General features: G+C 39.4%; 1 protein-coding gene across 3 annotated transcripts in view; it reads left to right on the plus strand.

The window, feature by feature from the left end:
* Positions 1-18,130, plus strand: part of Pggt1b (protein geranylgeranyltransferase type I subunit beta) — a 54,597-nt gene that overhangs the window by 1,696 nt on the left and 34,771 nt on the right. For 2 of the 3 annotated variants that reach the window (XM_075968716.1, XM_075968715.1), the window contains exons 2-5: positions 2,261-2,379; positions 10,045-10,112; positions 13,335-13,486; positions 14,957-15,089. In XM_075968716.1, coding sequence (XP_075824831.1) covers positions 2,261-2,379; positions 10,045-10,112; positions 13,335-13,486; positions 14,957-15,089 — 472 coding nt within the window. Of the gene's footprint in view, positions 1-2,260; positions 2,384-10,044; positions 10,113-13,334; positions 13,487-14,956; positions 15,090-18,130 lie in introns of all 3 variants that reach the window. The other variant, XM_075968717.1, reaches the window with a different exon arrangement.

An 18,130-nucleotide genomic window follows, 5' to 3' on the forward strand; every position in this document is an offset into this window, starting at 1 on the left:
AAAGATGGCAATGTATTGGGGTGTTTTGTGTCCCCCCATCTTTATTTCACTTTGGTTTTGAGGTTTTTTTTGTGTGTATGGTTCATGTTGATTTTAAGTTGCTCATGTTCTTCTTGCTGACAGATACAAAGCAGCCAAGTTACTTATTTATTTACAGAAGGAAAGTCTTACTACGTAGTCCATGATGGCCTCAAGCTCGCAGGCTGCTTCTTCCTCTTGAGTACTGGGATTATAGGTGTGTGTAACCACACTGGCCAAAGTACCCACCTCTTGGGCTAATGTTGGATGGTATATTTAGATTAGACACCTATAATGTACTTCATTTCTGTTTCTTATACTGTGATCATTAGGGATTGTGCGGATACAATCACCCTTCCACTGAAGCTTCTCCAGGGTGGCTAACTTCTGTGCTTGTGCGGAGGCTGGACTGTTGCAGGTCTTGACAATTGGACTATATCTTGGCCTGTCTTCAGTCCCTTAATGACCATTCCATACCCACCCCCATATCTGACCTAATGTCCTCATTACCAATAGATAAAAAACATTGGAAATATGTTAGCAGACTTCCTCCAACCAAAAGGCTAAGAATGTTGGAAAATAAATGAGAGACCTAAAGGGAGATTTTCCTTAATCTTTAATATTTATCTAATATTTCCACCGTTGCTTTAAAAACTTCAAACTCTAACTACATTGGAATATGGAATTTAGGGTAACCTGCCTAAATCTGTATTCCTGGGCCATGATTACTCATACTTGGCTCCAGAATAAACTGTCTTAGCCCCTTAAAGGTGAGAGTCATGGTTTTCACATTCACAGAATAAATGATTTTTCCTTTTTAAAAGCACTGGCATCATGAAAATAAGTATATTATTTACTGTTTTACCAAAGAACTGTGTTTTTACTAACAAAAACAGAATTTTCAAAACCTGTTTTTGGCAGTGATCACAAGAATTTGGTTACCGTGAACTGAGACAGGTGTGTATTGCACTTTGAGGGAAGCAGAAACAGTCTGACAGTATTTTGGAACCCCTGCTTTGTGTGAGCCAACCAGGCTCCCAGGCTTTGAAACCCTTGCTTTGCACCTTTCTAGAATAAACCCTTGTGACCTGGACTTCCAAGTGTCTTCAGCAGTGAAGACGTCTGTGGAGATCTTCGGTAGCGCTCTGTATGGAGCAAGTGCCTTCTAAATGTTAAACGGCAGCTCTAGGGAGAAACTAGAGGGCACTGGAGAGATGGACCCACAGTGAAGAGTGTGTGCTGTGCAGTTTCCAGCATCCACAGTGCTTCACTTAGAGGCTGCCTGCAGCCCCACCTTCATGGCATCTGACAAGTTTGGCCTCCCTCCCCAGGCACCTACACTCCTGTGCACAAACCCACATATATGGGTACACACATACCCCTTGTTTACCACTCTAGCTAGTGGTGGTACCTGGGAGAATGGAGCCCATAAAGGAAGTGGACTAAAGTTTCTTGCAATAACCAACTTTATTCAGAGCCTCAAACAATTTATACACTGAAGGTTAAGAGGAGTAAAGTGTCCAGTCACAAGAGAAAGCTTCATGTGATGGGCAAGCAGCAACTGACAGAACTTGGTTTTCCATACAGGCATATAAACAGAAAAAAATAGCCAGTTGTAATGGGTAATCTGAACACTCCTTCCACTACACCTAGGAAGGGCATGAAAACATAATCCAAGAGCAGTTCTGTGTTTTCAAAGAAACTGAGATTACATACTCACAGTCTTGTTTTCTTGGAGTTTTCTCACAAGCATTCAGAATATTCCTCACATGACTCCATTCTTGGACCCTTAATTAAACATACCCCCCATAATTAAACATCCTTAATTAAGAAAAAGGAAATCTAACAGTGAGCATGCACACATGGAGAGACATGAACACACAACAAATACATACATGCTTTTAGCCTTCAAATGGCTCATATACAAGCTTCAGTGCATTCCTGTACCCCATAGTTGAGTAGGGGTCATGATTCCAAAAGTCCCTTTCTTAAAAATTAAAACAAGGGTTTGACTAGTCTATTCAGTTACTAAGAATAAATCGTGGGGTTTTTGTTTTGCTTTGTTTTCCTACCAGACAAGGAGGGATGCCATTTAAATTATTTTAAAAAGTAGAATGAGGGTTTTGTTGTTGGTGGTTTTTGTTATTGTTTTCCATTTGGTATTTTGTTGTGGGTTTAAGCCATAAATAGTTCACTGGTTTGATAGTTAAAGGATATTTTACTTTTTTTCCCCCTCTTTTAGGTTGACAATTGCGTTCTTTGCCCTCTCAGGCCTGGACATGTTGGATTCCTTAGATGTGGTGAACAAAGATGATATAATAGAATGGATTTATTCCTTGCAGGTTCTTCCCACAGAAGACAGTGAGTGAGTTTTTAGCATTTTATTTTTAGTATTATTAGCTGTTCTTGGTATGACATGCATGAGATTAGCAATGATAGAATTTATTTGTATTCTTGGAGTACTTTATATGTCTTTATTTTTCTTGTAATTCAGCACCCCTTTCTGTCCAGATATAACACATAACTGGTGTCTTGGGAATCACAAATCTAGCAGCACACTATGCTGTATATGCCTGCACTAGTGACTCGCTGTCTGTGTTGATTGTATGACCAGTCCTTTAGCATTTGCTCTGTTTTTTATTCTCAGCCATTGTTTATCTATCTTCAGAAACTTTCTCTTGGCCAACTACTGTATTTCTTAACACTTAAAGTTTTTTTTAAATTAAATCTCCAAAATTCATAACTTCACGATTGACATGTTTTGAGAGAGAGAAGTACACAGTGTGTCTTCAGTTTATAGAAAATATAAATTTAGTTCAGATGACCTGTAGTCGTGGTGCGTTACTCGACAGGTAAAAAGTACTTGCTACAAGCCCAGTGACCTGAGCTTGATCCCTAGGACTCGACATGATAGAAGGAAAGAACCAGTTTTGCCAAACTGTCTTCTGACCTTAACACGTTGTGGCATGCGTGTGGCCCTGCACACACATACACACAAATACAAAAATGTGAAATACCACAGTTGTGGTAATTTGTAACTAACTTAGAAAATTAACTAAAATGCTTTGTTATAGTAACAAATTAGAAACAAAATAGGTGCTCATCAAAAATAAAATATTTAAGTAAACTATGACCCAGGAAAAAACGCTGTGTCATAGTGAAATGATAAAGGGAAACCTGTGTATATATTGACTAAGAGTCTGCTTGTTGCATATGATTAAATGATAAATCGCAAACATGTAGACTCAGCATGGTGATGTGTACCTATAGTTCCAGCTACTTAGAAGCTTGAGGCAGGAGAATTGCTAGAGGACAGGAGTTCTGGACCAGCTTGGGAAATTCATGAGACCCTTTCATCTGGTCTCAAAAACAAGCAAATAAAACACAGGTGTTTTAACATTTAAGTCTGTAAATATTCATGTATAGAGAAAGCCCTTAGTAGGTCATATAGGATATCATTGTGAAAGGGGAAGTAGATGAAGCAGAGGTAGGAGATAGCAGGATAAGATAATTTTCTAGGTATGTTTTCTGTTTGAATCATCTAATAAAAACAAGTTTCTGTTTTTAAATTAAGAAAAAACCTCTCTTCAAACAATGAAAATAAATAATTTGAAACTGATGTCTATGTATAAATATTTATTTGCTAATAGAATAAATAGTATGCATTATTTAATATTTTATAATTTTTCAAAGCACGGCCAAATTGTTATCAGATTTATTCTTCATCAGACCCATAAGAAACTGAGAGACAGAGTGGGCGTAACCAACTGCTTTCTGATTGAATTTTGAATTTCAGGCCCACTTCATAGGAGGAAACACGTGCTTGGCACAGTAAATCTGGGCAGAGCCCATGGTTGAAGAGCTCAAAGGCCCCAGAGATGAACCTGTTGCTGTTCTGCTAAATTGATAATACCAAACTGCCCTGTAAATCTGTAATTCTCTCTCCATTTATTGATACAGCTCTCAGACTTCATCAAAGAAGCTTGTTTATACAGTAGAGAGTGGTAAAGTAAAACTCAAAACACACACACACACACACACACACACACACACACACACACACACACACACAATAGGAACCCAGGGATTCCTGGGCATAACGGACCTCTGCACTCACAAACTCACTCACAGTGGCTCTGGTTGCCTGAACAAGACCAGCACAAGATCAGGCCAGGTAATGCTCTAGCATGAGAGAGGAGGGGCTCATAAGCTCTCACCCCTAACTGAGGAGCTGTGAACAGCTGGTAACTTCTGGGAGAGGGACAGGACAGTGTGCTTTATAAAACTTTCTTTTGTAGATGGCCCTACATGTAGGACTGTATGGGCAGCACAAATTGGAGTTCAGGGGTTATTTTAAAAAATGCTCAGTATCCTTAGCCGTCAGAGAAATGCAAATCAAAACAACTCCGAGATTCCATCTTACCCCTGTAAGAATAGCCAATATCAAAAACACTGATGACAGCTTATGCTGGAGAGGTTGTCAGGTAAAGGGAACACTCCTGCCTTGCTGGTGGGAGTGGAAACCGGTATAGCCCCTTTGGATATCAATATGGCGATTTCTCAGAAAATTAGGAAACTACCTTCCTCAAGACCCAGCAATACCACTTTTGGGTATATACCCAAAGGATGCTCAATTGTACCACAAGGACATGTGCTCAACTGTATTCATAGCAACATTGTTTGTCATAGCCAGGACATGGAAACAACCTAACTGTCCCTTGACTGAAGAATGGATAAGGAAAATGTGGCACATTCAGACAATGGAGTACTACACAGCAATAAATAAATAAATAATGACATCTTGAAATTTTCAGGCAAATGGATGGAACTAGAAAACATCATATTGAGTGAGGTAACCCAGACCCAGAAAGGCAGTTATTATATGTACTCACTCATAAGTGTTTTTTAAAAATGAAGAAAGCCAGCCTACAATTTATAATCCCAGAGAATCTAGACAACAATGAAGACCCTAAGAGAGACATGCATAGATCTAATCTACATGGGAAGTAGAAAACAACAAGATCTCCTGAGTAAATTGGGAGCATGGGAACCATGGGAGAGGGTTGAAGGGGAAGGAAGAGGAAGGAAGGGGAACAGAGAAAAATGTATAGCTCAATAAAATCAATTTTAAAAAAGCAAACAAAGGAATAAAGGAAAAATATGCATAGAAAAAAGACACCCCCCCAAAAAAAGCTAGTTGTTGGTTGTTGGTGGTGCATACCTTTAATCCCAGCACTTGGGAGGTAGAGGTAGGTGGAGTTTGAGGCCGGCCTGGTCTACAGAGCAAGTTCCAGGACAGTCAGGGCTATACAGAAACCCTATGGGGTTGGGGTGTGTGGATCAGAGTTGGTGGAGGAGGTAGGGGGAGGAGGATCTGAGAACGGTCAGACAGAAGAGCAAGTCATAAATATGGCCAAAATACATTGTAAAATTATCAAAGGGGGAAAAAACTGTGTCTGAGTCCTTGCACAGATGTTAAAAATACAGAGTTGGACTGACATGACATACTTTTGGGTCTCAGTGCTGCCTCAGTGCTCAGGTGCCATGTATACCATTTAAGGAAGTTGTAAATATTTAGTCAGCAACTTCACTCTGGGATTGTAAATGCTCTGCTGCCATCTTACTATTGTGCAGTTAGACACTGGGAGTGTTGGGTCCTTCTTCAGAGGAAGGATTTAGATAGCAAGGGTCAGGTTGGGAATTATATCCTGCCTTCCCTGATCACAGTGAGAGGTTACATTCCGTCATTCTGTAGATAAAGGTAATGAGGTCCAGAGGCTTCATAGTTTGTTCATCATAACACACAGTAATGATGCTAGAGGAACCACTAGGGTTGAGTTTTCTGTTCTCTATTGATTCAGTGCAGTATATGAAGTAACTCCGAGGCTATCAAGACAGTAAGTGTGTTGATGTTTTCCTTAGTAGAACCATGTGTGAAACATCAGTAAGAAGGCTGACTACTGAGAGGAGAAAAACCTACTGGCTCGCTTCCTTCCCTCCTTCCTTCCTTCCTTCCTTCCTTTCTTCCTTCCTTCCTTCCTTCCTCTCTCCCTCCCTCCCTCCCTTCCTTCCTTTGTAGATTTTTTTCAAATTGTTCTTCCCTCTTTGCTGTCTCTGTCTTTTTTTTTCCTTTGAGACAACTCTCACTGTAACCTAGGCTATTAGAAGTTGCCATTTAGCCTGAGCTAGTCTCAAACTTGTCTTTCTGCCTCAACTTTATAGAATTTCCAGGCCACCACCACACTTCATTTGCTACTTGAAAAGAAAAAAAATAAAACAGCAATAACAAGACCATTCTTCCAATTGTAGTAAGTGTAAGGTTTCATGTGGGCTAAGTTAGGCATATTTTATATTTGGGAAGTGACAGTTTGGTCTTGAGTCTGGAGGACTACCAGTCTTCAGTGGCCCAGATCATTTCTAATCTCCAGTCTCTTAAGGAAGTCTCCTTCTGCCATTTTTTAATTGGTTTCTGTCTTGTTTTAAAACTAATCTTTGAAATCTAGAAAATAGACATGAAAGCACCTAGCTGTTGATTTGTTATGTTTCATGTGAGTTATTTGTTTGTTTTGCGGAGCTATGGATTGAACTGCGGCCTGTTGCGTGCTAGGCAAATGCTCTCCCATGATCTCCATCCCTAGTCTAGCTATTCAACTTCCAGTTTCTTTGGGTCTTTCTGACATCTTTAACAAGGAATTGGGAACAATGTGTCCTCCTAATAAGAAAGCCTTGTGATTCTTCAGACCTAATAAGAATTATTTCTATATTTATAAAGGTGCACATTTCAAAATAAAATGACCACATTCCTCACTGGAATTTTATCTGCTCAGTGCAGAGACCTAGCTTTTAAAGTGGAATTCAAAACACAAACTCTCAATTCTCTATCCTTAGTCTTCTAAGAGCTAGGATTATAGCTGTTTTTTAAATTCTAAAATGTTTCTTAAAGTCCCCTTAAACTTTGTGACCGTCTCCAAAGATTAATAGATTTTCATGGTGACAGTGTACTCTCCTATTTGGAAAAGAAGAAAGGACACTTTTTACTTTGATGATATTTTCCTTCAAAAAAAAAAACAGTAAAAAAAAACAGTGAAAGTGGGTGAGGGGCTCTTCATTTCTTCTTGTTTCACTTTTGATAATATTTAATTGATCAGTTTTAAATAGTTACTCTTTATTAAGCCATGGTCACTACTATAACCTGCACATATCCCTTACCACTTGTAAGACCCCTGCAGCATACTGCTTGCGGTGTGTTGCTGTTTCAGTTAGGAAATAGAAGAGATTTCTGGAGCGTGCTTGTGGTCTCATCACCTGGGGGCACAGACAGGAGAATCTGGAGCTCAAGGCCTTGGCTATGTAATACTTTGAAGGACATCTTGAGCTCCGTGAGACGTCTCAGACAGACAGACAGAAAAAGAAACCAACTTAGGTTGTTACTTACATGTAGAGCACAAGTACTAGGAAGAAAAGGTCATGAATTTGAGTCTGGTTCCTTGTGCCTGTGCTAAGGCCCCTAATGATAGTACGTTTGAGCATTAGTTTCCTTGTTGCTGCTTCTCAGAAGTTATGGATTTAACCCAACTCAAACTAAGAAGTAGATGTGTATTCATTTGTCTCTAAGGAAGTGATATTTTACTCAGAAGCATTTTCTTTGAACCCAGACTATGTGTATGTAAAACACCTAACTGGATTGCCCTAAGTTGTCGGGGGCTCTAGAACTGCCTAATAAGTGTATAGACCTACACTCAAAATATACATAGAGCAGAAGTGGATGTGGAATCAGATTTTTCTAGCAAAGTATCAACTAGTTGGTAGCTTGGAAGGAGATCTTTAAGTGGGGGTAGAGGAATTGAGATTCAGATTATCTAGAGAAAGACACATTGACACTGTTTACCCACCTTGAAAGTGCTTAAAACAAAGTCGTGATGAAAGGATAAAGGTGTTGTAGGGGCATGTGGAATTCCACGGAACTATCCCAAAGATCCTTGCTGATTGATTTCTCAGTCAGATATTAGGTACTGCTGTAGGACTTTGTGGATGATAGTTACACTAATGACCTGATCTTAAAATGCAGCAAATCCATAGACCTCTCCCAAATACACATCATCTCTCTGTGTGTCTGTGTGTATATATACATCCATATACATGCGTGTGTGTGTGTGTGTGTTTAGTACTGTTACATGAACAGCAGGTCAGTCAGAAAATGTCTTGAAAAGTGGAAGAGAAAGCTAGAGGGACTCTAATCTTGACAAGAAATTGAGTGCCAGCTGCTCTCTGTAAGAGTTTCGTGTGTAAGAAACTGTAAGCGAGGCCTTAGGAGTCAAGGAGAGTGCCTAGCTACTAGACAGCAGTGACACTGAGACTTTAGTCACACAGTGACAGGAAACTCATCTGCCAACAATGTGACAGGGCTGGGAGGCAGACTGTCTTAGAGCCTCCAGTAAGTAAGGTGCTGTGTGAAGGCTTTGATTGGACTTGTGATCACCTGACATTTAAATACGTGTCTTAAGGTCCTACAGTTGTGGTGACAGTGACTCACAGGCCGGAGCTCACCCTGCTCCTGTCATCCCACACAGCTGCTGTTTTCTTATTCCCGCCAGGCTGTTAAGGGTGCACCATTTGCCTGATTATAAACTTCATACATATGCTTTATGTCCTTTGTTTTCTCGTGCTCCATCTTGTTATTTAGCTTTACTAATAATTACTTTCAAAATTAGCATAATGTGCCCTTTAGTAGACTCAGCATGCTATCTTAAATATTTTAGACGTCTCTGTCACTTGTAAACTTCAAGTGTGCTACACTGGCTACTTGTGTGCACATGATCTTACTCATGAAGGTCCTGAAGTACATTCTGGAATGGATTGTCACTTAGACATAGGGTATGGTTTAGTTACTCTTTAATGAAGCTTAGATGGCTTACTGGCTTTAATCTTACCAAAAATAAGGCACAGTCACTGAATTTTCTGCCACCATTAGTACTGCCAATAGAGAGAAATGATTGGTGGGAAGTTTTAAATTTAGTAGTTTTTCATTTCTGCAAAGATTTATAAGCTACCACTAACTGTTCCAAAGAATCAAAGGCTAAGCAAGGTGATTTCCTGTTTGGAAGGAGCAGAATGTGGATGTTAGGATTTGGCCGTCCACCTGTCATAAGAGATTAAAAGTTCATCTTTCTTAAACTTTTTAAAACCATCTTGCGTTTTCATTAGCCAGCAGTTCTGATGCTAATACATTCCTGCCTTTTACATCTGTCATACTGGTTTTCTAACAGCCATTAAGCCCATAATTATGGATGTTTTTCAGTTCTCACCTTGTATCTTATGTATATCTGGAAAATAGAAAACTTGATAGAAAAAAAAACAGAAAAACAAAATGATAAGTATACTTTGGGTAGAGACCAAGTGTGAACTTAAGTATTGTACATTAGAACACAGATTTAAGACTGAACTATGAATAAGCATTTTCTCTAGGGTGATAGAACAGTTTCTACCTTTAGCTTACTCATATATCAAGAAGCAGTGAGTCACAGCGGATTCTAGAGCCTGATGTGTGATCTGTCACGTCCAGCGTGTCACCTAACCTCTAGGCTTGCTTTCTGATGAGCCGTCAACATTATCTCACATAGAAATGGAGACAGTGGGCCTTAATATGTAAGAGGACTTGCTGTGCAAACAAGAGTTCAACCTCTAGCACCCACACAAAAGCCACCTATGGCTTTGCACGTCTGTGACCCAGCTGTGGAGGTTAGAGGCAAGCTAGCCTAGTGGAAACAATGAGCTTCTGGGTCAGTGAGACCCTGTCTTAAATAGACGGTGAGGAGCAGTGGAGGAAGACTCCTAGTGTCCTCTTCTGGTTTCTGCATGTGCACACAGCCATGGACACCCTCACCTGCGTGCACCATATGTTCATACAGAGAAAGTGGAGCTTTGGTACTGAAATACTGTAACTGAATAATTGATTGTGTGGTTAAACTGCTTTGTGCTCTATACAGAAACAGTGTGTTTTAAATAAGCACATACTTTGTTTTCTAGGGTCAAATCTAAATCGCTGTGGTTTCCGAGGCTCTTCATACCTGGGTATTCCATTCAACCCATCAAAGGTTTGTTCTCTATGGGCTGGAACGGGGCGGGGGGGGGGGGGGGGGGACATAAAGAGAGTTTAGTGAGAAAGCAAATGAAGACGTTTAGGAAGAACCAAGCTTCTAGGTTCAATATGTTAAATATAAACAAAAATGTCTTTAAGTGAAGCCTCTAGCCCCCTTTCTAGAGGTGGGGTTTTTTTTTGATACAAATATATGCAAAAATTTATGTTATTACCGAAAATTATCTTTTGATGCGTGTGTAGAATGTATTAGTGAATTCCTGGAGAAACTGGAACTGCGGTGCTCAGGTGTTTTCTGCGAAGCCAGTGATCTTCCCTGTGTTGCAGGACTTAAAGCTGGGCTGTTGTTTCTCAGGAGAGTGGGAGCTGTTCTCCAGGAAGTGACTGGGACCCAGCTAATGACTTTTATAGCAGGAAGCTAAGCTTCCCAAGCGTTTTGGGCAGAGGCTTTTGAACCAGCCTATGTCAGTTACAAAGAAGGGCTAATGAAGCGGAGAAGAACTTCAAAGAAGCAGCAGGCCCAGAGCAAGGACTGGGTGTTCTATTTGTGCCCAAAATTACCAAGGTTTTTTTTTTTTATTTTTTTATGTGAAAAGTGGAGAAATTTTTTTCCCCTTCCCTTTCTTTCGCCATGATGTATGGTATAGAACTCAGGACCTCAAGTATATCAGGCTCTACCAACTGATCCATATCCCTACTCCTTTTCACCTTTTTCCAAAAGCAGTCTCACAAGCTAGGTGCCTGGAAGCTCATACCTGTGATCCCCCAGCACCTGAGAACCTGAGACAGGAGGCCCTATAATGAGTTTGAGGCTAACCTGGATTCTATACTCAGTTCTATGCCAGCCTGGGCTGAAAAGTGAAAAACGTGCCTAAGAAATGAAGAACAAACAAAAAAGAGGCTTTTCCTCGATGGGTTCGTCTGCTTATAGGATGGTTGTCAGTCAGTATGGGATTACTTTTGAGAATTTGAAGGATCGTGTACAGTTGCATGCGGGATGAAAAACTCCCAGCTATTCATATGTTGATTCAAGATTTTGGAATAAGTAGCAGTGATTGTAGCGATGACAAGATTTAATTGAGACTGCTTCAGCTTATTCCTCTCACTTATACTGTAGACAAGCTTCTCTGAATTAGGGTCAGGTAGCATCAGCAAGATCTCTCCAGTTGAGTGCCTTGGTAGCAGGGGTATGATAACACGAGATTTATAAAATGTATTTTGTCTTTTTATACATATATTTTCCAATTTAAGCCAACCTTGAATAAAGGAAGGCTCTCTAGTTAGTCATAATGAGAAGAATTATCATCTTCATGTAGGCAGTGATATTTATTGTGTAGTACAAGTCCATGAGCAGATAGATGTAAGCTGTACTCATTGGTGTAAAACAGTGATTTAATTACATCTTTACAAGATAAATCTCTACCTCCAGGACATTTCTTATCATATTTTTAAAATTTATTTTGAGATGGAATCTTGCAGTATTGCCCAAGTTGACCCTAAAATCCTGGGCTTAAGCCTCCCAAGTAGCTGGCCCTGTGGGTGTGTACCATTGCATCTGACCTCTGCACAGTCTAGAAATTAATCTCCCCTAATGAAATGCTTGTTGTTGGCTCACAAGTTCTTGTGAAACCCAGTTTTGGCCCTCAGTGTATCTGGCCTGTCCCCTCCGAGGGGCCAGGTCTCACTGTGGATGGCTTTTCTCTGAAGCTCCGTGGTAGCAGGAGTTAGAGACTCAGATGTAATCACATAGGCCTATGAAAGCTGTCATCGTGCATGGAAGCGTAGGGTCTGTGAGACACACAGACATGAGGAAACATATATAAATCAAACAGCTTTATCACTTTTTTTTTCTTTCAGAAACTATTGAATTACCTGTGCACCTTTGACATCCTAATATATGTAGAATTTGACAGGCCATAGACTCTCATGGATCCACCCAACTTACCCTTTCCACTTATTTTGCATCATAAATCCTATACTCTGTTAAATTATGTATTGCCTTAATGTCCCAGGGTTTTCCTTTTCTGCTTCATTTTTATTTTCCTGTCCCTGTCTGTACCATCCCAGGCCTCTGATGTCGGGAAGGAGGCCCTGTTTAAATCTCTGTAGCACCGTATCTCCTTCCTGACCACTCGGCTGAGCGACTCTGATTGTCGTTGTGTGCTCAGATATCTCTTCATCTCTTAAAGGTCAAGGTTTACCTTTAATTCATGTTTGGGTTCCCTACTATTCTTTTAAAATAGCAGGTGTTTGGTTTAAATACTGAAAAATGAGACCTGCTGTGGGTATTCCGAGAAGCCCATTATAAATGTGAGTGAAATAGAATCGTTAGAGAATTGGAGCTTGAGCTCTGAGGAGGCCTTCAAAGGTGTTAAGAGAAAAGCTGGTTTGGTGTTAGTGAGACTGCAGGAAGGAGTTGTATGTGAGGCGGCTCCGTGGGAGGCTTCAGAGGTAAAAGGTATTGAGTGTCATTTGCTCTGTGAAGCAGCACGGGCCATTGTGCAAGAAAACTGTGGGGTCAAGTTGCTAACCCTCTCATCACACATAGAAACCTTTGGCCAGATTCCTTAAGCTTAAATGTGGTTTATTTCTGGGATTGTGTGACCTTGTTTCATATTATACAGTCAAAGTCTTTACATTTCCTTATATTTTACATTCTGAATACAAATGTTTCTTCGAGGTTGAAATAATTAAACTTGATAACAGTAGACAGATAAGGTTATATGGTGAATATTACTGTGGTATTTAATTTAGGTTTGTACCATATAACTTTTGTATTTTTGTTTTCTTTTTTTTTTTTTTTTAAAGTTCTGGGATTAAACCCACAGCCTCAATACACATTTCATCACGGAGTGGTATTCCCAGGCCAAATTTTACTTCTTCTTATACATATTTTGGTTTAAAATATTGAATGAGTTTCTAACCTTATAAGACATAATTTTTATAAATGGTAGTCTTGAACTAAGAAAGTTTCAAATATGTGGTTTATTCAAATGTCCTAACTACTTTCATAAAGTTGGATAATCATAAGATGTTGAAAATTATGTAGCATGTAAGAAGACATATTAAGACGTGTAAAAACTGAGGCTTTATTCCTTAGATAGATATCTGTTCACGTTGGTGTTAGGAAGTAATGCCATGCCAAACCTCATTTGTGAAATAAAATTTAAAATTTCTGTTAACATATTAATATATTAATTAACACTAATTTTGAATTTAGAGCCCTGGAACAGCTCATCCTTATGACAGTGGACACATAGCAATGACCTACACTGGCCTTTCATGTCTAATTATTCTTGGAGATGACTTAAGCCGAGTAGATAAAGAAGCTTGTTTAGCAGGCTTGAGAGCACTTCAGCTTGAAGATGGGAGGTATGAACTAGATTTAATTCTATAGTAGACTTTTAGAGGTAATATTCCCCTTTTTCGTTTGTTTGGTTTTTTGGTTTTTGTTTTGTTTTTTTTCGAGGCAGGGTTTCTCTGTAGCTTTGGAGCCTGTCCTGGAACTAGCTCTTTTTTTTTTAAAAATGTTTATTTATTTATTATGTGTACAATATTCTTTCTGTGTGTATGCCTGCAGGCCAGAAGAGGGCACCAGCCCCCATTACAGATGGTTGTAAGCCACCATGTGGTTGCCAGGAATTGAACTCAGGACCTTTGGAAGAGCAGGCAATGCTCTTAACCTCTGAGCCAGTTCTCCAGCCCCTGGAACTAGCTCTTGTAGACCAGGCTGGCCTAGAACTCACAGAGATTCACCTGTCTCTGCCTCTGCCTCTGCTGGGATTAAAGGCATGTACACTGCTCAGTTTAGAGGATAATGTTCTCTTAATAGCACCATCCAGGACTAGAAATACAGCTCAAGGGTTACTGCATAGTTAGTGTGTGGAGGCCCTGGATCAGACCTCCAGTCACAACGGAAAAGAGCCATGTAACATTTGTATATAGAGTTAAGTGCTTAATGCAAAAAGTTTCTCATTTTATATGAACAAAAACAAAGCTTACTTTCTAGTAGAACTCTTTTCTTTTTTTAATTTACCTTCTGGATGAGACAAATATTTTGAAATAAGCTATTTAGTTGAGTATCCTTGAAAGTAGTGATGGTAGAGAAAGGAGTGCACTTTAAATATTATGTTCAAAGTGAGGTGGCTTGATCGCCAGCTTACTGAGGGACATATTCAAGCGATAGACAAGTTAATACTCAGAGATACTGGATGGTTTAAGTCACAAACTGGTGTACATTGTTAATGTAATGAAGCAGTAGCCGTCATCTTCTATCAAAAGACTTTGCGATCAGTCTGCTGCTGTGTCATGTCTCTGCTCTGTACACTGTGATTCTAACTTTCTTGTCTCTGTTGTCAGAACACTGCTCTTGATGGAGAAAAAGTTACTGTAGACATAGTAAATGGACATTTGGCATCCAGTGTTGTCCCGGATTACCTCCATAAAGAGGAAAGGAACACAGAATATTACCTCTTTGAAACTAAGTGTATAATGAATCACAAGATAATAGATCAATTACTAGTTATCTCTATGTACATTTAGGAGAAATTTCACATAATAAAACAGGGGTCTAGGAGTTTCTTACTACAAAATAATATGTGTGAGTTTTTACCTGCTACTTTTTCTTCAGCTCTTGTTGGGAGTAAACAGCATAGTCTGAGTAGTGGTATCTGGCAGTGACATTATGGTGAATATAAATGATTTACGGTCATTTTATACCTAAATATGTAGAATTTGATGGGAGTAAAGTCAGCAAGAGGGGTTTCTGTGAGTAAGGACACGGGGCATATGTTCCTGCTTGAGGGAAATGGTCTTGATGCAGTTTCATGTCCTTGTTTTCAGTTTTTGTGCTGTCCCTGAAGGCAGTGAGAATGACATGAGGTTTGTGTACTGTGCTTCCTGTATCTGCTACATGCTCAACAACTGGTCAGGCATGGATATGAAGAAAGCAATCAGCTACATTAAAAGGAGTATGGTGAGTTATATTCATACAACTGGACTGGTTCAGGTTATTACTGGTATAATGTATGCATTTCTTTATCAAGAATTAAAAATAACAGTCATAAGATTAGTTTTTTGGTGGATTGTTTCTCAGAACACCATATGGAAATAATCTCAACACACATATTGAATTCTTGACAATTAAATTTGTGCTTACGAGCCGGGCGGTGGTGGCGCACGCCTTTAATCCCAGCACTCGGGAGGCAGAGGCAGGCGGATCTCTGTGAGTTCGAGGCCAGCCTGGTCTATAAGAGCTAGTTCCAGGACAGGAACCAAAAAGCTACAGAGAAACCCTGTCTCAAAAAAAAAATAAAAAAAAATTTTTTTTGTTCTTACATGTGTTTTCTAATCTAATTTTAAAGACAATAGCCGGAAATGCTCTTCTCACATAGTGTAATTTATTCTAGCAGTGGTAAGGAGAGCTTAGCTGAGCCAGCATCGCTCTTTGCTCCCATGTCTTCTGGATAAACCAGAGGCAGCAGAGTTGCTCTTCAGGTTATCACTTCCCAGCCGTGAGGCTTGCAATTTACAGATGAGAGGGATTTCTTAAGCCTATTAAGGCTAATTAATTCAACCTCCAGCTGATCTGTTCCGATCCCACAATGGAATGTCTGAGCTCTTAGAGGAGTGGAATTGATTTAAGTATACGTCATGCAGCCATGCAGTTCTTGAAGGAGCCCTGGTTCTTATTGAAGGACATTATTGAGAAACAAGGATATGGGTTCTTATTAGCATTAGATATCATTGCTTCTAGGCCTTTCTCATCAAGCACAGGTAGGAAAGTTGTATATGCATAGATACACATGCAAACATAGTTATATTAAGAACTATGAGTTTGTACAGATAAGCCCAACTTTCAGTTTACTATACAGGATCTATTTATTTTCCCTCTTTGATTTATTCCATCTACAGTTAGATATATTCATTTCTGTTTGAATTTCTCTTGTAGGTATTCATTCCATTTAGACACTCCATTCCTCCAAAAAGTTGTTAATCTTTATTTATTTGCATATGGTATTATTTACTTAATACATGTAGCTTAACCTGTTTCTGTATGTCAGAACTACTAAAGAAAAAATGGAGAGAAGTGTAACTTCTTATCCTCCTTTATCTACCACTCTTTCTTAACCCCCAAACCTACCATCTTGCTCCTGTTAACTCTATAGATAACATTCTTATTATTTTCTTACTTACCTTTCCTGTATTTCTGTTTGATAAGAAGATCCATATGCCTTTTATTTTTCCTTATTAAAACGATAACCCACTTCTGGTACCCTAATCTGTATTAGACAAGTATATCAGATGACAGTATATTACATAGGCTGTGTTCTGGCTGTCCAACACTGGGTGTCTCTTGATGGGGAGGCCATGAATCTGGTAGTTGTTCAGTGCCTTAAGGCTTTGGAATCCCAGAGAAGTAGATTTTAATAACAGCGAAGTAATGCCTTAACAACAGGATAAACTTGCCAATGAGAGTGAGGGCAAGCAGGCAGAAAGCAAAAGCATCTTTCTTTCGTGTCTTTTTATGTGGGCTGCAACCAGAGGTGTGGACCAGATTTAGGGCTGGTCTTCTGACCTCAAATGATCCAGATTTAGGATGGGTCTTCTCACCTCGAATAATCCAATCAAGAAAAAACCCTCACAGGCGTGCTTAGTTGTGTGAGTTTTATTTATTTGTCGATTAGTCAAATTGATAACCAAGATTAGCCATCACAAGTCCACCCCTTCTCAATTTAATACATAATCATATCTATTTATGAAAACCATAACCAGATCATAATTATGTCTAACATGATATAACTATTCCACTAGATGGAAACACATCATTTGTTTAACTAGGTCATAACTTGAATGAAATACCTGGAAAATCAGAGTTTTCCTCATTCTTTTTCTTACAGTTTTATATTACTTAAATGTGTGAATATAGCAGTCTCTTCTAAAATTCTTTATTTACAAACATTCTGTGTAGAGAGTATCTATTTTTCCACTTACAAATAGTGCTGTCATTGATAACCTTCTGCATATCTTTTATATATCACAGATATACCTTTATGTAAATTGTTGGTCAAAAACTAAGTGCATATGCAATTTCAGGACCTGTATTTTGTTTTCTATCCCCCAAGAGATGGACCAGATGGAACAGCCTGTTGAGTAGTACTGTGGTTACTGCACAGCTCGCTGCCCTTAAAATGTACTCAGTAAGCCTGTTTTTTTCTTTAGGAAAAAAGAAACAAACTTAAAAAGATAGCTGGGTGGTGGTGATGCATGCCTTTAACCCCAACACTTGGGAGACAGAGGCAAGCAGATCTCAGTGAGTTCAAGGCTAGCCTGGTCTACACATCTAGTTCTAGGACAGCCAGGACTGTTACACAGAGAAACTCTGTGGGGAATGAGCCAAATTGTATTCTAACCCCCATAGGAGAGTGGCTTTTCCCACATAGCCTTGCCAGTAAAATGTTATACTTCTTTAAAAATCCATCCCGTCCCCTCTCCTCTTCTCCTCTCCCCTCCCCTCTCCTCCCCTCTGCTTCTTTTCTTTGTCTTTATCTTGTCATATTCCACCTACCCACATACAGCGTTAGAAACTAGATCTTTGCGCATGGTAGGTAAACATTCCCACCAGTGAGCTGTGTCACCAGCCCTGTTCTGCTTGTTAGCTTTCTCTGTTTCAATTTTATTTGTGTTCTTTGCTTATCTTTCATTACAACCACTTTCTCTCTGACATTTTTACTTCTTTTGATGGTGATCAAAGTAGTGTAAGATCAAGCCCAGGGCCAGATACATGCTAAGCAAATACTCTATCTACCACTGAAGCTCCATCTCTTTTCTCCACTGTTACCTCCACATATCAGTTTTATATATTCTTAATTGTTTTCTGCCTTTATTTGATTTAGATTTATTTGTAATCTTGTGTGTGTCAGGGTGGGGAGCAGGTTATGAGCATAGAAGCACAATGTAGAGGTCAAAGGAGTTGGATCCCCCTGGAGCTGGACTTACAGAAGATTGAGCCTCCTC

Source organism: Microtus pennsylvanicus, chromosome 4 (genome assembly GCF_037038515.1).
Source record: "Microtus pennsylvanicus isolate mMicPen1 chromosome 4, mMicPen1.hap1, whole genome shotgun sequence".
Lineage (NCBI taxonomy): Eukaryota > Metazoa > Chordata > Mammalia > Rodentia > Cricetidae > Microtus > Microtus pennsylvanicus.